This window comes from Lampetra planeri, chromosome 48 (assembly GCF_965212315.1).
Source record: "Lampetra planeri chromosome 48, kcLamPlan1.2.h2, whole genome shotgun sequence".
Lineage (NCBI taxonomy): Eukaryota > Metazoa > Chordata > Hyperoartia > Petromyzontiformes > Petromyzontidae > Lampetra > Lampetra planeri.
Window position 1 is genome coordinate 2,082,095 of NC_136154.1, and position 24,829 is coordinate 2,106,923.

Consider the following 24,829-nt stretch of genomic DNA (forward strand, 5'->3'; position numbering starts at 1 on the left):
CTGCACCTGCGGACGGGCACGAGCCTTTGGAGGAGGATGAGTCTGCCCCAGTTTGTGCCGCCGTGGCCAGCGGCAGAGGTCGGAGGCAAGCTGCTGATCGCCAATGGAGATGCGACCGTCCTCCACCTTACCTTCCCCTTCGGGGTTCTACTCGTGGTGTCTGCTTCCATTGTGGGCAGCCAGGACACGTCACCGTGGAGTGCCGGGTGCCGCGCCGGGGACGCTTTGGGCCGCCATATACGTCTCTTCGTCTGCCAATGACTGCCAAGGGTCCCCAGGTGAGTCGCAGTGCAACAAACATTTGGCCCTCATTCTCACCTCACGCATCTTTCGATCACGTTGACCCACATACAGTTGTTACTCCTCCTCATCAGGTTGCGCCGCGCGAAGGGTCCGTGGCGTCGGGTGAGAGTTGGCCTCTCGGGCATGACCAGTGGTCGCAGTTGGCCCGTCGAGTCGTGGCCGTGGCCGCCGGGTCATCCACAGTTGTTGGTACCATTCAGGGCATTCAAGTGTGGATCCTGGATGACACTGGCGCTTGCACCACCATGATTTCTGAATTGATTTTCAAATTTTTTCCGGCCCATTGCCGGTTGTTGCGTCCCAATTCCGTTCTCTATTTCGCAGCTAATGGGGGTTCGCTGGGAATTTTGGGTCAGATAGTGGCGGAGGGACCCATCGGGGGCATGACTTTGCAAGGCTCCATCCTGGTCTTTGAATCCCTGGTGGTGCCGTGTTTGTTGGGGATGGACATCCTTGGGAAGATGCCCCAAAAATCCTCATGGATCGCGGGTGTTTGGAGTTGCCTTTGGGGCGGCGGATTGCGTTCTTATCGTCGCCCGCTGATTCGGACAAGGTCTGTGCGTCGGTACAGGCGCTCATTATGGATACAGTCACGATTCCCCCAGGGGGGCAGATGCTCGTCCTTCTGCGGTTGTGTAAGCCGCTTGATCGTGAGGACACCGAGGGGGTATCATGTTGGCTCCGTCTAATAGAGCAGCCTGAGCGATAGCGCTTGTGGGGGCGCAGACGCTGGTGTCATGGGATCGCCAGCCCTTTATTCAGATGTTAAATGTTGGTCCTGCCACGTCAGTTATTCTGGCGGGTACGGTGGAGCCATGGATGGTTCACGTGATGACGTGCGTGTGCGATATGGCGATACTAAGTGGGCTGATGCTCTTTGTGTGGAGAATCGGGATTTGTCCCACAGTCAGAGGTCCACATTGCGGGCAATGCGAGTTGAATTCGGGGATGATTTCAGCCAGGGCAAATTTGATTTGGGTCGCACCACCCTTTGAGCCACCATACTGATAGCGATGACTCTCCCCCTATCCGGAAAAACCCTTACCGGCTGAGCCTGGCTGAGAAAGAACATGTACGGGTCACTGTCGACGAAATGTTGGCTGCCGACGTCATATCCCCGTCCATGAGTCCATGGAGTGCTTGTGAAGAAGCACGATGGGAGTCTGCGCCTTTGCGTAGACTTCCACAAACTCAATAAAGTTTCTGTGGTGGGCGCATATCCCCTGCCCCATATGGATGATTCACTGGACGCATTGGCGGGGGCGCGATTCTTTTCAGCACTTGATCTGCTTTCGGGAATCTGGCAGTTGCCTCTTGATAATTGATCCAGGCTTAAGACGGCTTTCCGAATGCCACAATGCCTGTTCGAGTTCAATAGACTCCCGATGGGCTTACACTCGGCCCCGGCTATTTTCCAAAAGTTGATGGAGTTGGTTTTGGCGGGACTCCAGTGGGACTCCTGCCTGATATATTTAGACGATGGCATTGTGTTCGGTCGCACGTTTGAGGAACATCTTGCCCAACTGCGTGCTGTTTTTTTCGCCGGCCGAGCAGCATTATTGTGTTATACGCCGGGAACTACTCGCCATAGTTTTTTCGTACAGCAGTACCAGCCCTATCTATATGGCAGAACATTTGAGTGGCGATCCGATCATGCCGCCCTCCAGTACACTTTGCACGTTGACCAACCGCCGGGACAGCTATTGCACTGGTTGGAAATCCTTCAGGATTATTCATTCCGAGTTTCACATCGTAAGGGGACGCGGCACACTAACGCCGACGCGTTGTCGTGACTTTAATCGGGCGGCCATTGCGCCTGCCTATTGGGTTCACTCCGCTGTGGGTCGCCAGATGTGCAGTCATCCGCTCCCATTGTCGCCTCGGTGTCGGCGCCTTCCCCCGATGCTCCCATCCCTTGTAATGCTGCTTTGGGGTTGTCCAACTCTGAGTGGCACGCCTCCAGGGTGAGGACGCTTCCCTCCTAAAAATGCGCTGCCGTGTTGGTGTGCTAGGGGAAAGCTCGGGACGGTGAAGGGTAGCCCCCATTGTCCTTAAAAGGGAGCTTGCATATGTGTTGGGACGGCAGGCTACAACGCTACAGCATCATTGTGCCTACATGCATCAGGGGAAGGCTCGTCGTGGCCGTTCACGGGGGTGAAGGAGTAGAAATAGGGGTAGAGCTGAAGGCGAGGGCGCAGTCCAAGTGTGTTAGACAATGGGGTGAGGGAGGGTGTAGAGATAAGGGGAGAGAGAGGGGGGGGGTAGAGATAGAGGTGGAGCTGAAGGCGAGGGCGCAGTCCCTATCTCTTCCCCCTCCCTCCCCCCATTGTCTAACACACTTGGACTGCGCCCTCGCCTTCAGCTCCACCCCTACAGTGAGGGAAAAAAGTAATTGATCCCCTGCTGATTTTACACGTTTTCCCACTGACAAGGAAATGATCAATCTATAATTTTAATGGTAGGTTTATTTGAACAGTGAGAGACAGAATAACAACAAAAAAATCCAGAAAAACGCATGTCAAAAATGTTATAAATTGATTTGCATTTTAATGAGGGAACTAAGTATTTGACTCCATCTCAATCAGAAAGATTTCTGGCTCTCAGGTGTCTTTTATACAGGTAACGAGCTGAGATTAGGAGCACACTCTTAAAGGGAGTGCTCCTAATCTCAGCTTGTTACCTGTATAAAAGACACTTGTTCACAGAAGAAATCAATCAATCAGATTCCAAACTCTCCACCATGGCCAAGACCAAAGAGCTCTCCAAGGATGTCAGGGACAAGATTGTAGACCTACACAAGGCTGGAATGGGCTACAAAACCATCGCCAAGCAGCTTGTGAGAAGGTGACAACAGTTGGTGCGATTTTTCGCAAATGGAAGAAACACAAAAGAACTGTCAATCTCCCTCGGCCTGGGGCTCCATGCCAGATCTCACCTCGTGGAGTTGCAATGATCATGAGAACGGTGAGGAATCAGCCCAGAACTACACGGGGGGATCTTGTCAATGATCTCAAGGCAGCTGGGACCATAGTCACCAAGAAAACAGTTGGTAACACACTACGCCGTGAAGGACTGAAATCCTGCAGCGCCCGCAAGGTCCCCCTACTCAAGAAAGCACATATACATGCCCGTCTGAAGTTTGCCAATGAACATCTGAATGATTCAGAGGACAACTGGGTGAAAGTGTTGTGGTCAGATGAGACCAAAATGGAGCTCTTTGGCATCAACTCAACTCGCCGTGTTTGGAGGAGGAATGCTGCATATGACCCCAAGAACACCATCCCCACCGTCAAACATGGAGGTGAAACATTATGCTTTGGTGGTGTTTTTCTGCATTAGGGGACAGGACAACTTCACCGCATCAAAGGGACGATGGACGGGGCCATGTACTGTCAAATCTTGGGTGAGAACCTCCTTTCCCTCAACCAGGGCATTGAAAATGTGTCGTGGATGGGTATTCCAACATGACAATGACCCAAAACACACGACCAAGGCAACAAAAGAGTGGCTCAAGAAGAAGCACATTAAGGTCCTGGAGTGGCCTAGCCAGTCTCCAGACCTTAATCCCATAGAACATCTGTGGAGGGAGCTGAAGGTTCGAGTTTTCAACCGTCAGCCTCGAAACCTTAATGACTTGGAGAAGATCTGCAAAGAGGAGTGGGACAAAATCCCTCCTGAGATGTGTGCAATCCTGGTGGCCAACTACAAGAAAAGTCTGACATCTGTGATTACCAACAAGGGTTTTGCCACCAAGTACTAAGTCATGTTTTGCAGAGGGGTCAAATACTTATTTCCCTCATTAAAATGCAAATCAATTCGTAACATTTTTGACATGCGTATTTCTGGATTTTGTTGTTGTTATTCTGTCTCTCACTGTTCATATAAACCTACCATTAAAATTATAGACTGATCATTTCTTTGTCAGTGGGCAAACGTACAAAATCAGCAGGGGATAAAATACTTTTTTTCCCTCACTGTATCTCTACCCACTCCCTCCCACCATTGTCTAACACACTTGGACTGCGCCCTCGCATTCAGCTCCACCCCTATCTCTAATCCCCCCTCTTTTCCCCAATCTCTACCCCCTCCCCCATTATTGAACACACTTGGACTACGCCCTCACCTTTAGCTTCACCGCTATCTCTCCCCTTCTATTTCCCCCTGTCTCTGCCCCCTCCCTCACCCCCATTGTCTAACGCACTCACTTTACTTGTACTACTTGTACTTCTGGTGCTTTGCTCCTACATTGGCACTGGCTGCCCCGCCCATGCTGTTTACGGCGTACAGCTTTGCTCACTCTGAAAGCCCTTATAAGCAGTTGCATTTGGAGGCTCTTTTCTCTCCGCTTGATGAAGACCGCTTGTGTTGCGATCGAAACGTCGTGGTTTTTTGCTTTTATTTAATATTTTATCTATTTATTTTAAATTAATGTTTCTATCTCCGTGACTTTACCGAAAGAACCAAGAATATTATTATTCAGTACATATACAGTACATATACCCGATCGCCTTTGTCTTCCCAGTGGCTGTCATTGCATGCTGCAACAATAATTAATTTTAAGGATGAGTCGAACGAAAGAGGGAGGAAGGTCATTTCACAATAAACATGGCTACAGACACACACACCACACCTCGGGGCAATTAAGTGTGTCTGTGCTCTCGCAAATCTTGGGATGACCTCCAGCAGAGGGAGAGAGTTGATAAGGGTTCTGACATCAGGCGCCAGGATATCTGCGGAGCCAGGCTGACCCGATGGATGTACCACGTGCCCAAAGATGGGAGAAGCTTCGGGCCTTAATGTGCCTTAGGGAATTTATTACGTAAACTTGAAATTCCTCGTTGGTTGGGAGTGGGGCTCGAACTCGGAAAACGAGGCTCAATAGCAGAAGGGATAAACCGATATGTGGACACCCAGAGGGAGGAAGGCCGTTTCACAATAAACATCACTACAAACACACACACCACACCTCAATCAAGTGAGTGAGTCAACACTGCGAAGGAGCAGCGAGCAGCGTGGCCGAGAGTGCACTGCAGCTGTGGACCAAGCCTGCAGTTCTACACATCGTTGTGGTATTGTTCGGGAAGAAAGAAGACAGCAGGAAGAACATTGACTTTACACTCACTCACTATTTTTAACTGTACCTTGTACAGGCTGTGGACCAAGAAGAATCTCAGCTTGCATGCATCGCACACCGTAACAATGGAATTGTGTATTGTTGAGTAACCATAAGAAAGCCTATTGTTTCATTTTAATCACGTGATCGTGAGATCTAATCATTGATGCTTTATAGCCATTTGATACGCATTTCATGAGCACGAGTTCAGTACAAATATTACCGTTTTCAAGGTCTGCATGATCGTGCGATTTGACCATTAATGCTTTTGTAATGACAGTAGAGCCTACATGCGCTGTGAGTGGACTAGTGGCCATGGGAGGTAATGACAGGGGAGTCAGCTGCAGTGTGAATGTACTAGTGGCCACGGGAGGTAATGACAGGGGTTTAAGTTGTGAGTGCAAAGGGACTGGTGGCTACGGGAATGATCGAGAAGGGAGTGTGGTCAGGTGACGGAAGAGGACAATATAGAGTTTGCAGGTGGAGCGAGCGTCCAGAGTCAGTGAGAATTATTGAGAAGGGGGGTGTGGCCTCGGTTGATATATAAGGGAGATGCGCGGGAGACTCGGGGCTGTTGCAGTGGAGCCTGATGTCAAGTGACATCTCAAGAGAAGTGTGTCAAGTCGTTATTACACTTTTATGATCATCCAGAACCCATTGATGTTTACATATGTTGTGTAATGTGAGGATATATCCGGCTCACTGACGTATCACAACTCGTCATGATAATTGGCTCTGCCGGTCCTGGTTTACAGCCAATGGGGGGAAGCCTAGGGGCATGGCCCTGACGTAATGGAAAGGTGACAGCTGTAAGGATTGGTTCTGCTGGCTTTGGCCACAGTCAATGGGGAGATGAGTCAGAGGCGTAGTCCCGGGAGCTTACGAGGGAGCCTGGAATATTCCATGAAGGCTAACGAGGATTGGCGGAAACGTACCATGTGACCCGGGTATTAAATAGGGGTGGAAATGAACGGCACGTGGTCAGAACGGGAACGAACAGAGGAAGGGGGCTACGTGGGAGCGGGGTTCCGGGTTGCCACGTGGCAGTGTGTCTCTCTTTCTATCTGTCCCTCTCACGCTGCCTGTCAGCAGCGTGAAGGAAAGCTGTAATACAAGTTAAATAAAAGACGGATTCCAGAAGTCGCCTCAACGAGCTTTATTACATTGGTGTCAGAAGTATCTCTTGAGACCGTGTGGACGATCCTTTAAGATGTCCAAGCACCTCAAGAAGAAGAACCCACCGGACCCTCCGTCGGAGGAAGAAGTTGAAGCAGACGAGGACGAGCTGCTGGGAGGTCCTCTGCCTCCGGCTGCTGCTCTCCCCGACGCCGCTCATCGCCGACAGGCTGGAGAAGCGACGTCCTCGACTGCGGACGAGGGATGGTGGTGACTGGCGGAGCAAATTGATTCGCTCCGTGCGATTTTGCTGAATCTGGTGACGGCGGTCGCATCCTCAGCGGCCCTCGGTCGGCCACGTGGATTTCAACCAAGTGCCGATGACCAGGATTTATAGTGGGAATCGACATCCGCCATTGCTCCTGCCGCGCAGGGAGAGGCCTCCATCTTGGCTGCTGCGATGAAGCCGCCGGACACCATCATGGGAGGGGCTGCTGCCACGAGGCCGCCGGACGCCATCTTGGGCAGGGCTGCTGCGATGAAGCCGCCGCATGCCATCTTGGGCGGGGCTGCCGCCATGGGGCCGCCGGACGCCATTCTGACGGTGCCGCGAAATACGCGGGAAGCGGGAATGGAGACGCTCGAGGCGTCGAACATTCACCGCAGACAGCCTTCCTCAAATCAAGGAATTTGTCGCCGGGGGGCGATTGGAGTGTGTTCACGTGGCGCTTCGAGTCAGCCTTTCGTTCCATATGATGGACGGAGGCGGAGGCACTGGAGGCACTGCCCACGCTGCTAGATGATGTCTCCCTGGCGGTCTTCCGATCCATCCCGGCGACCAAGAAGAAGACGCTTCGTGACGCTTTCACGGAAATGGCGGAGTTTTACGAACCGCCGACGGCGGCTACCAGGAAATTTATGTCACGTCGTCGAGGACCAGAGGAATCGCCCTTGGCCTACCGGGGGGCGCTGTTAGCGCTGGCCATGGCCGCCTACCCCGACTCGTCAGCTGATCTCCTGGATCCTCTCATCCTTTCCCGAATGATTGAGCTGGCCCAGGAACTAAACATCTCATTGCCGGTATGCGGCCACAAACCGCTTACGTCGCGATAGGCGGCACGCTGCTTGGACGCTAAGTTCAACCTGAAGCACTGGGATCAAATGGCGGCATGGACGGGGAATCCCGAAATAGACGGTCCACCGTTGGGGTGGTCTCCACGTCGGGTCGTCCATGGCTCCGATGACTCCGGCGACGACGAGGTGATGGCTGCTGTTCCTCGCTGGGTCCCGAAACGCCGGCTGCGCGACCAGCGTGATGGGACTGGTTGACCACGTGCAGGGCCCGGGACGACCGACCGCCGGGCGACAACGGCCACGTGCTTTAAGTGTGGCCGACGAGGCCATTTCGCCCAGGATTGCCACTGCCGACCTCAGCCTTCTCAGCTCCGGCCGGGCCGGCTTCCATCTCCTCCACTGGACGCGAATCCACGACACCCTCGGGCAAGTCGGCACACATTGGACACCTGGCAGGTCTTGTCACATCACCCATCCACTCGCACACATGTTTGCGCTCCAGACGGAAATTGTGGTACACCTGTGTCGATGCCGCACTCTGTGACACAAGAAATTGGCCCGTAGTGTGATAGCAGCCGCGTCGGGCTCATCGACGGTACGGGGTACCATCGATGGGATCGATGTTCGTATTTTGGTGGACACAGGCACGTCTGCCACCATCATTTCCGATGTAATTTTTCATCTCCTGTCCATTCCTACGTCATGGATCCGACCGGTTAATGACACGTGCGTTGCTGCTAATGGGGGTAGCATGGGTATTTTGGGGCAAGTTGATGTGCGCATTGCTATCGGGAATATCACCGCGGAGGGACCAGTGTTGATTTATCGTTCACTGACCGTCCCATGCCTATTGGGCACCGATTTCTTGTGCCGCATGCCAGTTAAGATACTCGTAGACCAAGGTTGCTTAGAAATGCCAGGGGGGCATAGGATGTCGTTCTTGCCTTCCCTGCTGGGCCGTTCACCCCCGGGTAACGCGGTTAACGCGATTGTTACTGCCACGGTGGAGGTGCCGTCGGGCTCGCAAATGCGTGTTCCGCTGCGTTACTGAAAGCCTTTGGATGCTGCGGACGATGCGACGGGTGTGCTGTTGTCCCCGTCGAATTCGGTGGCTAGATCCTTTTCCCTAGTAGCGGCTCAAACTATCGTTCGGCCTGGTCAGGCCCCGTTCATACAAGTGTTAAATGGGGGCCCGAACCGGGTCGTCATCCCGGCTGGATCGGTATTAGCTCACGCCACTACCGATTTCACCAGCTTTGAGGGTAAACCACCCACTAAAATGGCCGCTGGTGGGCCTCGATACGATCGTTCACATGATCGATGGATCGCAGATTTGTGCGGGGAAAATACATCTTTGTCGGCCACGCAAAGGAGCACTTTGCATTCATTATTGTTGGAGTATGCTGACGTTTTCAGTAAAAACGATTTGGATCTGGGCCATACCTCGCTCTTGTCGCACCATATTGACACCGGTGCGGCGGGACTGATTTGTATGCACCCGCATCGCATGAGCCCTGCTGAAAGGGAACACGAGCACGGCGCGGTGGACGACATGTTGGCGGCCGATATAATTTCGCCGTCCAACAGTCTTTGGGGCGCGCCGGTGGTGCTGGTTAAGAAAAAGGATGGTGGGACGAGGTTTTGTGTAGATTTCCGCCGATTGAATAAGATATCCGTGGCAGACGCATACCCCTTGCCATGGATGGACGACTCGTTGGACGCTTTGTCAGTGGCAAATTTTTTCTCCACCCTCGACCTGTCGTCTGGGTTTTGGCAACTTCCCCTCGATGATGCGTCCAAACCAAAAACGGCGTTCCGCACGCCACAAGGCCTCTTTGAGTTTAACCGCTTATCTATGGGCTTGAATGCGGCACCGGTGACGTTCCAACGCTTGATGGAACTGGTGCTAGAGGGGCTGCAGTGGGAAAGATGCCTTATATATTTGGACGATATCATCGTATTCAGCCACATGTTCGAAGAAGACCTCCAACGCCTGGAGACTGTCTTTCAGAGGATGCGCTCGGCTGACCTAAAATTTAAACCGAAGAAATGCCACCTTTTGCAACGGTCCGTCCGATACTTGGGTTACATCGTCAGCTCGGACGGTGTGTCCATGGACCCTCAGAAAGCGGCGTGTGTCCGAGAGTGGCCCATGCCCACTTCGGTGGGCGACGTACGGCGGTTTATTGGGTTCGCATCCTACTATCGCCATTATGTTAAGAACTTCGCGACGCTCGCTAAGCCACTGCATGTTCTGACGTGGAAAAATCAGAGATTCAAATGGGGCCTGGAAGAGGAGCGCTCTTTTCAATCTCTTCGAGATCACCTCGCCACCGCGCCTACGCTCGACTACCCAGACTTTTCCCAGCCGTTCATCCTTGACACGGATGTTAGCGATATCGGCATAGGAGCCATTTTGTCGCAACGGAAAGACGGGGTTGAGCAAGTGGTGGCATACGGCAGCAGGGTTCTGTCCCCTGCCGAAACGCGATATTGCATGACGCAAACGGGAACTGTTAGCAATCGTACATTTTGTTCACCAGTACCGGCCGTACCTGTATGGAAGGAAATTCCTCGTGCGCACTGACCACGCGGCCTTGCAATTTTCGTTTAAATTGGACCAACCATCGGGTCAATTGGCTTGGTGGTTGGAATCATTACAGGAATTTTCCTTCGATATCACGTACCGCAAGGGTACTCGCCATGGCAACGCGGACGCTCTCTCCAGGTTGCCCCCGACTCCTCCCTGCGCCTGTCTGACGGGTACGCACCGCTGTGCAGCGCTGCCTACCTCGCCCTGTCCAGTTATGGGGGCGATGTCGAACGAGGAAGGCCAGGATGTACCCTTTGGCGCCGACGATACGCTGCATTTGCCGCACTCGGTGTGGCTACGCGAGCAGGAGGCCGATGCCACTCTGGCTCCGCTGCGGAAACTGATTGGGAAACCGAGATCTCATTTGGCGGGATGGAAATGGCAGATGTTCCGGGGCCAGGCGGGACTATTGATGTGTACGGATGGATTGTCTGACCGTTCACGCCTGGTTGTGCCGACATCCCTTCGCCACGACCTGCTCCACGCTCTGCACGCCGACAAACTGATGCACCTCGGCGTGCAGAAAACGTTGGCCGCGATGCAGCAGGATTTCTTTTGGCTCGGCATGACGGCAGATGTCACTAACTTTATCTGGTCATGCCATGATTGTGCAAATAGTAAACTGCCTCGTCAAAATTATGTTCCACCACTAAATTCGATTGCGCTGTCCCATATTAATTGCTAGTTGCTCTGGACATCCTGGGCCCGTCCCCTCCATCGGCTAGGGAAAACAAATACCTTTTGGTCGGGGTCGAATATTTTTTTTTCTGGCCTATGGCCTGGCCTCTGCCTGACCAAACGGCCTCGTCCATCATCGAGGCTTTCTTGAATGGTTACGTCATGGATAAAGGAGCACCCGAAGGGCTGCTCAAGGTTCAAGGACGTAACTTCTCCAAATTGCTCAAGGATGTATGCGCTGCGCTGGGCACAAAAAAAATCCGCACTTCCCCTTACCATCCGCAAACGGATGGCATGGTGGAACGGTTTAACCGCACCCTTTCGGCCATGCTTTGTCACACGGTGAGTGAAAAACAAACCGATTGGGACTTGCACATACCGGGCGTCCTGGCGGCATACCGCATGGTTCCGCACGCGTCCACAGGATATTCGCCATTTTTCCTGATGTATGGCCGTGAGAATGTACCCCCGATTGATGTGCAACTGGGTGCGGCGGGTAAACAACCATCCCCTTCCTTGCCTGATCACGTACGGGACTCGCTTAAACGGGTTACGGAGGCGCGAGAGGCCGCCAGATGTGCGACGGCCCATACGCAGGCAAGGAACGAGAGGTATGCGCGTCGATCGCGAACTGACATGCCCTGGTCGGTGGGCGATCTGGCATGGCTCCATTGCCCTCAGGTGCCAGTGGGCACGTCCCCTAAACTGCACAAGCCTTGGCGGGGGCCTGTGAGGCTAGTGGACATTCAGAATCCCCAGAGTGGTCGCATCCAGTACGGCCAACGTCGTTGGTATGTCCATTTGTCGCGACTGAAACCTTATGTTGACCCGCATGCTGACTCTTCATCTCCACTTGCTGACCTGCCGGGGTCTGGCGTGCCGAATGTGCCACTTGCCTCACCCGTTGATCCCCAGCGGGGCTGTGTTATACCCCCCGCAGATGAACAGGTTTAGAGGGACGACGAGACCCGGGACGTCCCTCCTGCAACGGGACCTGTCCCAGATGCAACGGAAACCGAACATTCTCTTCTACTCCACAGTAACCACCTCCTGCTGATCAGTCGGCGAGGCAACCACGCGCGAACAACGGAGAGGGTCCGGCGTCGCGTACGCGGTCGAAATCTCTTCCGTTTCGCAAGTATTGATTGCCTTGCGGTCTGTCACCTTGTTGTTACTGCGCTACAGGGGCGCCCTAATGTATGTCTGTTGTTAAAGGTTTTGAATTCCCCGGTGCGTAGACGCCTACTCCCCCCTTACCTTGTTAATGCGTCTTAGACGCCCTAATATTTATCCAAATGGGATTCGGCTTGTCACCCTTTTAACAGCCAAGACGGCTGACTTTTTACACCGGGGGGGGGGGGGGGGTAATGTAATGTGAGGATATATCCGGCTCACTGACGTATCACAACTCGTCATGATGATTGGCTCTGCCAGTCCTGGTTTACAGCCAATCGGGGGAAGCCTAGGGGCATGGCCCTGACATAATGGAAAGGTGACAGATGTAAGGATTGGTTCTGCTGGCTTTGGCCACAGCCAATGGGGAGATGAGTCAGGCGCGTGGTCCCGGGAGCTTACGAGGGAGCCTGGAATATTCCATGGAGGCTAACGAGGATTGGCGGAAACATACTACGTGACCCGGGACAACCTGCTTGTCAGTTCTGATGTGGTTCCTTATTCACCAAAGTTCCTATACCTGACACCATCGCAATCATTGAAGACTTGGTTCATCAAGGACTGAATGCTGAGGAACTCCCCCTGGTGGGACACTGCTTAACCAATACATACTTCACCTGGAATGGTACTTTCTACAAAAAACTGAGAGCACCCCAAAGGGCTCCCCCCTATCTCCGGTTGTAGCCAACGTTTTCATGGAGACATTTGAGACTGACGCCATCCAGACTGCCACTCTACGCCCGACCTTATGAAAGAAGTACGTAGATGACACTTTTGTCATCTGGCCACATGGCCGGCCTACTCTAGACCAATTCCTCGACCACATCAATTCCATACACCCAGCCATCAGATTCACCATGGAAGTCGAAAAAGATGGCAAGCTACCCTTTTTGGATGTCCTAATTAAAAGGAGACATGATGGTTCAATGAGACACTCTGTCTACAGGAAAGCCACCCATACGGACGCTTACCTAAAACCGGATTCCCACCACCATCCATCCCAGAAGAATTCCCTCATCAAGACTCTACACCATAGTGCCCAATGCATCTCCGACCAGGAACACATTGCCAGTGAACTCAAGCACGTACGCCAAGCTCTTAAGGCTAATGGTTACTCCGACTACACAATCCGCAAAGCCATCACTCCAACCATCAAGAAGGATCCTGTTGAGGAGCCTTTCAAAATCATCACCTTACCCTACATTGCTGGGGTCACACAAGATCCAGGTCCGAATCAACGCAGTACATAAAATGCGTGATCTGGTCCCGTCTGTAAAAGATGTGGTTCCAGACATACAGTACCCTGGCGTCTACAAACTAAGTTGCCTCTGTGGTAGCAGTTACATTGGAGAACCAAACGACATGTCTCGGACCGCATCCTTGAACATAAAGCAGACTTGAAACACGGTAGGACAAACACCTCAGCCGTAGCAGATCACTGTTACAATTCAGTGGGCTCACATGACATTGACTTCTCCAAGACAGAGGTTCTCTGCAAGCCATCTGGCTACCATGAGAGATTCGTTCATGAGGCGATCCACATATACAAACACAGAGACAATTTCAACCGAGAAGATGGATTCTGGCTCAGCAATCATTGGAAGGACGTAATAAACCATTTCGGATCTTAACTGATTGTGTTCACTTTTACGGTGACTTTCAGACCACAGTCTGGCATTGAATATATATATTTTATTCTCTGCAGGGAATGGATTCTTTGCTCCGCTGCAAGTCTCCTACCACCACTCTCCCATTGACATATTTTGTTGCTTCCTCTTAGTACCTTTCACGCGACGGTCAATGGTAGAGTGTATAGCAGATTGTGTAATAATAAATAGTATAAAAGTGTAATGTTTAATATAATGTATAAGGTAATATATAGTATCGTAATTGTATAGTGAATATACACCAGTGCGGTATACAGTAGGGTGGGTAGAATAATACATAGTGTAATATTGCAATGTATAGTCTAAGGTATAGGGTGGTGTATAGTAATGCAGTATATAATTTAATGTTGGGTTTGTCTATGGCAGTATATACTACGGGGTAGACCCGTGTGATGTAAGAGAAAAAAGTTTAGCTGGAAGCATATTATATTTTTGCGACATAGAATTGTAATATATGATTTACTGTTAGTAGCTCAACTTATTGGAGAGTATATTTAGTATATTGATGATACTGATGTAGTTTATATTTTAGTTTTCTTTTTTTACGTGGTGGTTTAGTTGCTGCAGCCCCTTACTATTAAAATTCCTTCCCTCTATTACTGCTAACCCTACTCCCTTTGATGCTGCTAATCCTGCATACTGCATAATGCACGGGCATAATATGACTTTGAAACCCCCCCCCCCACCTCCTACGCATTCCACAAATAGTGACTAATCCCATATCTGCATTTCCCATAAATATGCTAAATTCCTCTTGATATGCAGATTCCTTTGTCAAGGCGCCCCTTCCCCCCTCCAAGCCAGCTTAAATATACGCTGCCAAGCCTGGTGGTGCCCATTCAGACGCTGTCTTTCCGACAGACCTGTTCTTCACCTGAGGACAGCTGCTTGCGTTGTGGCCGAAACGTCGTGAGAATTATTTTATTATGTTTTATTTTTATTATTTCCCTTCTACGTGACTTTACCGAAAGAACCAAGAAGATCAGTAGATGTTACAGCGATAATCATTGGTTTTTATCACGATTCGTGATACATACCCCGAGACAACAAGAGAGCCAATAAATATAATCACACACACATAATCATACACACACACACATGTATTAATCATTATTTTTTTACATACACATTATTAATTACACTTAACACACACATTTTAGATTAATTACACTTAAATAAATAAATTAACAAATTATTTTATTACTTCATATTTTATTGAACAAATGTAATCACAAAATATACAATAGTTAGCTGCATAAAGAAATTGAACATACATACACGAGGTTAATCTCGTAATATCATATTCCTCTCTCTTCCTGCGTGATCAAAGTTGTAATAAATATGTGACGTGATAATGTCACACGACGTGGATAAAAGCTCTCTGGCACATATTGCGAATAATCTCCGACCACTGTGGCTAACAATAATTTCCTGCTGAATTATTGGTTCTCATCATCATCATGGTTTGGGCTATAGCAATAAACGTCAAAAAACTTCTACGACTGCTTAAACTATTTGTCATATGCTGTCTTCAGTACTGGCAGTCACACGGACCCCTCCAATGCAATGAAAAAACGCTCTTGGCTACCCGCATCTCTGCCCAGCTCAAGTGCAAAGTCGCTCTTCTCTGTCATCTCACCCTCTGTGCATGTCTTCTCTCACACGTGGCGTCATTAATATAAAACCCCTCACCATCCTGCATGGGATGTCACTCAATAATCATCCTGAAATCACGGAGTGTGTGACTGAATATTATCATTTGCTCTACAAGGCTGTTCTTGATGTCTTAGATAACCTTCAGGTAGCTCTGAACTGCGCTCCACACCATCCAGTTTTGCTCAAACATCAGTCTGATCGAAAATTTGTGTGCATTACTAGTTGCATTATTATTACCATCGTCATCATCACTCTGAGAGGTTGATTAAATTAGTAAATTGTGTGGGGAAGACAACAAGGTTGTCTGTTATAAACACGGTATGGTGAATTTCCACCACTGACTCTCCATAAGATATGCACCGCCTCACATTTGAGTAAAAAAGATATTCGAGTGCTCTTTGTTGCTGACCGCTTTGGGAGTTTTAGCCCTACATGTTTAAAAAAAAGGTATGATATCTTACCGTTAACAAACGTTTGCAGATAATCCCACCACTGTCTCATGGTAGAGTCCCCGAGCAGATAGATGTCCTTGTGCCGTAGACACGGCGCTATCTGCTCGGCAGTGTCAAAGTGCGTGACATCGCAAAAGGAAGACTGCCACGCATTCTCGATGTAGTATCCACTTGGACGCGGATTGCCAAGACCGGGCACGCAGCGCTTTGATGATGGAGGTAATGACGACGACGCTGAATTGTGGACGACATGAGATCAACGTTACCAGACACGATTCACACGATCGCTGAATTGTCGTGTTATTGTTGCTCCTGATGATGAGGATTGTAGTATTCATGATGATGGTAGTGATGGTGCTGATTATGATTCTGGTGGTCATGATAATGGTAGTGGTGGTGATGATCGTGGTTGTGGTGTTGATGATGATGGTAGTGGTGGGTGCATAGAGAAGAGAGCTTATAAGTACACTACAAAAGACAATGCATTATCAGAATATGGTGAAGTAGACGAGCGACCTTACCATCTCTTGGTGCCTCGTTCACGCGATAGGAAATGTTAATTGGCAACAGCCTTTCACTGCAATGAGAAACGTAAGATTTTCAGTTCTCAGTTAATGCACTCACACATCTCACAAACATTGGCATCTGAGCAATCAGTTGTGCCAGAGTCCAATGGGGTTAGATGGGCTGCAAACTTGAAGAATTATGCAGAAGAACAATCTCAGCTGAGAAGGGGACTGTACAACAGAAGCATCTGTCATAGCTTTATCAAGATGCTGATCATCCTCAACAATTCCACGAACATTGCAAGCTTCCCTGTATGTGTGACAGACAACTCCTTCCACTATATTCTTGCTTCTTTCGGTAAAGTCACGGAGAAGGGAAAAAATTAAATAATAAAAAATATAAAACAATTAAATTGTCACAACATTTCGACTGCAACACAAGCAATCATCAGGTGTGAAATCCACAGAAAGAACATTTGAAAAAAGTGGCGTTTTTTTTCTTAACGTCAGCACCACGGACAGCGATTTGGCAGTTGGTCAGATGGACGAGTCCATATATGTTCGGAAAAGAGGAGGGGGGAGAAGAAGATAATGGAATGCGGTCTGAAAGTCACCGTAAGCGTGAACACAATCAATTAAGACCCGAAATGGCTGATCAAATCCTTCCAATGATTGCTAAGCCAGAATCCATCTTCTCCGTTGAAATTGTCTCTGTGTTTGTATATGTGGATAGCCTCATGAACGAATCTCTCATGGTAGCCAGATGGCTTGCAGAGAATCTCTGTCTTGGAGAAGTCAATGCCATGTAAGCCCACTGAATTATAGCAATGATCTGCCACGGCCGAGGTGTTGGTCCTACCGTGTTTTAGGTCTGCTTTGTGCTCACGGGTGCGGTCCGAGACATGTCGTTTGGTTTCTCCAATGTAACGACTACCACAGAGGCAACTCAGTTTGTAGGCGCCAGGGTACTGTATGTCCAGAATCACATATTTTATAGACGGAACCAGATCACGGATTTTATGTAATGTGTTGAATCGGACCTGGATCTTGTGTTTGTTTAAGATTTTGCCAAAATCTTTAACTTCAAATCCACAATGTCGCTCTTACAATGTTCCTCACCCACCGTAAGAACAGGAACCTCAACACAAGTTGGGGCATTGAACCTCCCTGCGTGCTCCCCGCTTGGGTGGAAAGAAAAGGTGCAGTACGCCAAATTGAAAATGGTTGCATTTCCCAACAATGTAACAAAACGATAGACGAAATGTAAGCAGCTGTAGCAAAGAAAGTCCAACGTATTTAGCAATATAATATAGAAATCAGCATCGCAGTACTACATATCAGTAAATAGCATGACGTGAGCAAACGAAACAATTGAAATACATTGCAGAAAGAAGCTAGAATAAGTCTACATTATAGAGCAGAAGTACACACACTTAAATTAAGAAGCAGGCTACAGTCTAGTTTATAGACTGCCAGTACGCTGACTCAATTACATGAGCCTTGCTGCAGTCGACATAGTAAGCTGGCAATAGAGTCAGCAGCTTAAAAAGCAGGCTACAGTCTACATGAAAGACTGGCAGTACACTGACCGAGGTAAAAAAGGCAGGCAACAGTCCACATTCTAGACTGGCATACACTCACCGTGCCTAATAGCAACATTTAGCGTGTAGATAATAGACTGCCAGTGGACTGACTTTTAATTAATAAGCAGGCAACAGGCCACATTACATACTGCCCAGCACTCTGAGAGCGATCAAGAAGCAGGCTGCAGTGTAGATAAGTGGAAGTGTTGTACTTTAAAAGTGTAATAGTATTAATTTATTTAGTAGTAACATTAAATATTGTATGGCAATTGGTCTATGTACGTGACAGTAACGAAAGAAGCAATGTGCGTGACGTTAGGGAAAGTTAGAAATAAGAAGTTAAATAAATGCGTAAAAAAGGTGCATTATTAAAGTACGTTCACGACGTTGTTGCTGGCATGTTGGTTTGTAATATGACCAGCGAATGCGAAATGGAGATAGTTATTTAATTAACAGTGATGCATTGCAATAACATTTACAGAAGCGTTAATAAACAGTGTAAAGAATAAATAAATTTGAGTCCCCGGTGGCGATGTTTACTTCACATCGCAGCAGGTTATCATTTGATGCTGAGCCGAACTAGGGGAGGCTCACGACCCTGCAGATAATGGAAAGTTTGTGAGGCAACAGAGACAATGGCTGTACTTTGTTGTCCTCGCGACCTGAAATAGAGCAGTTTGTATGCAGGGGAATTAAACATCTTGTTTGAACAATTAGCGGCGATCGAAAGTGACATTTTTTTAAAACAAAGTAATAATAGTTTGTGACTTAGAGTCGTGCTCACAACAGGAAAGTTTGTGAGCAAGAAAGACACACTGGTTGGACTTTTTTGTCTTAAGGAAATTAAATGCTACTGCTAGAAGCCAGGGGAATAAGCGTGTTACATCGTGTAGATTTACTGTCATAAAACATTGGTTAATGTTTACGCTGTATTATGAAAAAAAACAGTAATAGAAATGAGAAAAATAAGATAGATGTATGTTTGAAGGGAGTTCTAAATTCTTGTGTATTACCTCGCTCAGTGTCCGCACGAAAGAGAAATGGCCCCTCACCCCCACCGAACGCGTGTGACTTGGTAGGGGCAGTCCCCCCCACCAAAGGCGTGTGAGTTGGTATGGTCGAGCGCGCGCTAATAATAAATAATTTAACGAAAACAGCACTAAATCGCTAATTCAACTACTTTAAGGTTGACGGACGGGAAAACTAAATAGCGCTGGCTCACCACGGGGCTTACGGCGTGGTACCTGGCTACTTTTTTTAAACGCAAAACCCCACAGTTTGGGAGCCAAATCCTTCACAAAAGTTTGGGCCGCACACACACAGATAAACAATGACATTTAGAGGTAAAAAAAGATACCACTGTTTCGCATCAGAAAATTAAACAGCTTAGTAAGGATTGTAACATACAAGCGGGCATAGAAACAGGTTGCACAACTTCTCGCAACTGTTGGGAGAGACGTCCACATTTGTGATTCGAGGCTAATAAAAAATATACAAAACGAACGTGAATTTTACATTCGGTGCGAAGCCATTTACCCCGGAAAGAGTCCGCTTTTCTCATCGGCAAATATCCGCTGTCTTTTGTAGAACGACGAGTGGCCTTGCCACGAGTGGCAGGACATGTTGTCCGGCTTCTCGCACGCCCATCTCTCACCCAGCAGCTCGTCGGTGAAGTTGCACACCTCTTGAGTGGTGTCTAGCCGAAAGTGACACCGAGTGGTCTTCTTGACCTGCCCGGACACGAACGTGCCACTGAAGCCGACCTTGTCCGTCTCGAATTCCCTCACCCTCTCCAGCACGCCCACCGCCTCACTGTGGTGCACCACTCTGATCTCGAGGCGGTTTTCGCCCGGCCACAGGAACTTGAAGTGGACGCTGAATGTCCCATTGTCGTGGTCCGTCACCTGTCCCGTATACATACAACGACAACGTCCGTCAAGCCTTCTAGCCAGCTCGAAACGCTCACTGTAATAGATCAAGTAAGTTGTTGATGGGCCACAAGAACTTGAAGTGGACGCTGTACGTCTCGTTGTTGTAGTCCGTCACCTGCCCCGCATGCATACGACAACGCCCATCAAGCTTGCTCGCCAGCTCTAAACGCTCACCATACATAGCAGGGGCTACCAAAAGGATTGCCAAAATCTTAAAAAACACAAGATCCAAGTTCGGTTCAATACAGTACACAAAATCCGTGATTTGATCCCATCGGTGAAGGATGCAATTCCGGACATGCAATGTCCTGGTGTCTATAAGCTGAGTTGTGGCTGCGGCAGCAGTTACATTGGTTAAACGAAGCGACGTGTCTTAGACCGGGTTCGCGAACACAAAGCAGATTTGACACACGGCAGAATCAACACCTCGGCGGTGGTGGATCATTGTTTCAACGCTGTGGGCACACATGACATTGTTTTCTCCGAGACCAAGGAGCTCTGCAAACCCTCGGGCCACCATCAGAGATTTGTTCACGAAGCCATCCAGATATACAAACACAGACAAATTTTTATCGAGAAGATGGATTCAGATTGAGCAATCATTGGAAGGATGTGATAAACCGTGCTAAGTTTTAATTGCTATGATTTTCACTCACCCACCCCTGTGTCTTGTTGTCCGAATACTACAAGTCCATTTACTTGCTCATTTCTCCAGCCCCACCCGTCCATGCACGCCACAAACCCTCCCCCCTCTCCCCTGTGAACCCCTTCAGCCAAACTCCTCCTTCCCCCCCGTGCCTAACCCCTACAGCCAAACTCCTCCTCCCCCCGTGCCTAACTCCTACAGCCAAACTCCTCCTTCCCCCTCCTCCCGTGCCGAACTCCTACAGCCAAACTCCTCCTCCCGTGCCTATATAAAGCCACAATAGCAGATAATTTTTCTCATCTGAAGCCGGACGATTGTGTTGCGACCGAAACGTCGTGCTTTCTTTTATTATTTGTTTCTATCTACGTGACTTTACTGAAAGAACCAGAGAGTATGGATTCCCGCAGTCACGAAAGCTTCAAATCAAAATATTTAATTAATGAGCCGTCCATACAAAATGTTAATTTCTTTAAAATAGCCAATTAATTGATTCATTGATGTCGATTTTGATACAGGTATGCATTGTCACCGGATCTGAGTACGTGTGCAGAATTTGGAATTCATTGCACAACAGGAAGTAGACAAAATGTCGCTTACAAGATTTGACCACGACAAACATAGGAGTCAAGTTAAGTAAAACCGTTGAAAATGGAGGTGTTGGAAAGCTGAAATTTTGCATAAAATTCACTTGAATATATTCATCGTCTAACTAAAACTGCAGATGTTCAGAATCTTATATTGAAATTCTCTTATAATTATCAAATATTAAAAGTAATTGTAACTATAAAAACATACTTGAAACTTTGTAGTAGAACGAAGCAAAATGGAGAGTACAATTATAACAGTCACATATTCATTCCACAGAATGAAAAGCCCTGGTAGAATCATTAGAATCAAATGTTTAATAACAATCATTAAAAACAAATACAAAATGTAAGCTTCTCCATTCTCCCATGGAGAGGCAAAATGCTCCTTCATGGAATAAATAGGGAACACATGGATCTCTTCATACTGTGGAATGGATATTTCATTCAGATCAAGCTCTTCATCGTCTATCCAATCTGCACTCTCTCCATTTTCTTCGTTCGCGATTACAACCATTAGTTTACGTTGCCGACGTGCAGCGACTCTCTGTGGCCTGATGCGTTTGGGTGGAATAATAATTGATTCCTGCTTGTGTGTTACAGTGGATGCGCAGCATGACTAACAACGCGAAGTATGTGTGACATTTCTTGCAAATTTTATCGCTAAGCACGGATTGTATTGACGGACAGTACAAGTCATATGGAATCGACCGATAATGATTTGAAGAGCGAGGAAGGATGTCATCCACTTTCAAACTTTGTGCTGCAAACAGAGATGGAAATTTATGAGATGCTCCGTCTGTTGTCTGTTCTGGAAATTTAAGACCTTCGCTTGTTTCAACAACTGGTAAAGGAGGAGCAAGAAATCTGTCTGTTACCACACTAAAATAGGAGCTTCTTGGTTTCAAACAGCACTTGTCGGTGCATTTTACAATCTGTGTCAAGTATTTGCTTGATCGTACGTGGACGTCGTACCATTTCTGATCTCTGGACAAGAGGTTTTGTTCCTGGAGCTCAGACTCTGTTGGCTCGATGTATTCAGCCACTGTCGGAAAATGATCGACAATCAACTGTGACCAAATTTCGGCTCGAGTGTTTCCTGCAAACTTAAAATTATTCTTCTCTAAATCAGCGTCGATGGTAATACCTCTTTCGATCAAATGACTCCCGCAGTGGTCATGTGGTAATATCAATCAAGTAAGTTCCTTACTGAGTGGCGCCATTTTTCTCTCGATCATATTAAATGCGCTTCTTCCTGGAGCGTTGGTAGCGAGGAATAAAGCGTCGAAATCGTGCTGAAGAATATGGTGGACTGCAACCTTAATCACTTTTTGGTATCTCGGGTTCTCGTCCGGGCCACCATCAACTGTCGACACTAAAATTGGTTTGACCAATTGATCAATACCACTCCTTGTAATGACGTCAAACTCCTCAATAGTAAGTAATTTTTGGAAATCAAATCCATGGCTGAATGCTGTTGATGACGAGGGTTTTCCAGATCTGATTGCTATGTAGGTCGGTCCCAAATAACCAACAGCTTCTCGGTTTCCTAGACCATTAAAATGATTTTGGATTCCGGCATAGACCGAAGGAATTAGCTGTGTTCTGCGGCCACAACCCAGTCATGGTCAGGCAGACTAACTGTATGTCATGCCGCCGCCACGAAGTCGTTCAGCAGGCGCCCCACCTACGACCTCGCCACCACCAAGCGACGGAGCCGACCCCGCGTCCCCCTCACCTCACCTCACATGACCACACCCGCACGCATTTCCCCCCCCCCCCCCCATAGAGCTCCGTGGGGAGGTCACCTGGCCGACCGGTTTTTATCCGAGAAGCCCTTAACGGGATTAAACTTTCACGGTTTCCGGCGATCAGGGAATTGGACGACCTCCCCCGTGCTACGTGGCGCCGCGGCGCTGCGACCAGCCTTAATATGGTGGGGTCGCGGCATGGGGCATTCGGCCACCGCGGTGGAGGCGCATTTTCCCCCCACACACACCCCCACGGGTCGACGAGACAGGCGGAGGAGGGAGGGGACAGCATGAATAGCGGGACCGCATGGACTCTTGCGCATAGTCATGGAGGGTTGGGAACATTATGCTTGAGCGCACAGGCCCCATTGTTAGGAAGGGTAAGGGAGTAATTAGGATGTACGCCGCCAACGCCGCTCACTGATTAGCATATCAAAAGCGCCGGAACCGCCGTGCGCGGGCTCGAGGTGCACGAGCCCATTGTTCAGCGCAGCCTCCCTTTGATGTAGGGAGGATAAATAGTGGGGCAAAAAGGGGAAATAGCTCTCTTACTCCAGCGCAAGGCGACGAGACACAGCTCCAGCCAGCGACCCGGACGTCCGTGCGACGCACCGAGGTACGCTGTTAGCACAAGGATCAGCGGACCGCCGTGGACACTTAACAGTGAGTAAGAAGGTGAATTAGAATCATAGCAGATAAATCGGGAATAGGTATAGAGGTATCAGCGTAGGCCAGCCTCGTCGACTCACTGATTTAACATCTAGTTCCAGGTAGCGGATAATAAATCATTAATAGCGAAGCGTGGTCTCGCGTGATCTTGCCGTGCAGCGTGAGCGTGTGGGTACGCGGGTGCACACAGTGGTTCGCCACGTGAGTGAGCGCTGCGCGGAGCTGAGCGCGTGGGTGAGCGTGTGTACGCAGTGGTTCTGTAGTGCTGCGGCTCGCCTCGGGGGAGCGCTGCGCAGAGCGGTGCGAGAGTGGGTGTCGCGTGTGTTCACTCCGTGTGTGATACAGGTGCACGATCATAACGCGAGTATTCAGTGGTGAGTGAGTGCCGCGGGGAGCTGTGTGCGTGAGTGCGCATACGTTCGTCACGTGTTGGATACGGATGCGCACTGGTAACGTGGTTATTCGACGTGGAGGCGAGTGCCGCACAGGGCTATAGACGGGCACACGCTCGCAGTGTGCGAGCGCTGTACGTAGTGGTGTAAAGAGGGGGAGTGTGGCGATTGATTGATGATGCTGTGTGCACGTATGCTCGCAGCGTGGGAGCGCGGCGCGAGGCTGTAACAGTAGGGTTCGAATGCCGGCGAAACCGTAGCGGGTAATAGGGAGGTGAGGTAACGTAAACGTAATAGGGGATGCTGGCGGAAGGGACCCCGGGGGCCAACGGCCCCCACATATTGGTGTCAGAAACGGGACGATCCCCCGCACCCCCAAGGGAAAGAGGCCCCCCAACCCAGGTTAAAATCAAATGCACATTTACGGGCAAAGGAATTCCATCATGGAAATCGTTTGCCCGCAGCATCAGGGGGGCTAAAAAGATTAATGGGTGGTCGGATGAGGAGGCGTTGCAGCAGTTAGAGATACATTTAGATGGACGGGCAGCTGACTTTGTGGAAGCTTTGCCCGCAAGTGCACAAACTCAGTGGGAAAAATTAATGTGCGAACTCGAACGGCGCTTCGGCGCCTATGACGAGGAGGATGCGCAGGCGGCCTTAGAGGCACGCCGCCGCCAGCCCGGCGAGGATCTGCGAGATTACGCCGAGGATGTACGCATGTTGACCCAGCTCGCGTACCCAGAGTACGAGGCCAAAATAATTGAGGGCCTCGCCGCCGGTAAAATCCAACGATATTTGGCACGCACCCCGTGGTGGCAGCCAAATGTAGACGGTGCACGCCTCTCCTTTAACACCCTCGTCGAGCGCGCGCGCAAATGCGAGAAACTATCGGGTGAGCGCGCGCAGCCTCGAGGGAGGGGACGAGAGTGCGCCGTAGCGAGC

General features: G+C 49.4%; 1 protein-coding gene across 2 annotated transcripts in view; it reads right to left on the bottom strand.

Annotated features, from left to right (window-relative positions):
• Positions 1–24,829, bottom strand: part of LOC144733836 (NXPE family member 3-like) — a 71,487-nt gene that overhangs the window by 26,192 nt on the left and 20,466 nt on the right. For both annotated transcript variants that reach the window (XM_078615841.1, XM_078615840.1), the window contains exons 4-6: positions 19,451–19,818; positions 16,347–16,402; positions 15,835–16,059 (exon numbers count right to left, since the gene is read on the bottom strand). In XM_078615841.1, coding sequence (XP_078471967.1) covers positions 15,835–16,059; positions 16,347–16,402; positions 19,451–19,818 — 649 coding nt within the window. The remainder of the gene's footprint in view (positions 1–15,834; positions 16,060–16,346; positions 16,403–19,450; positions 19,819–24,829) is intronic.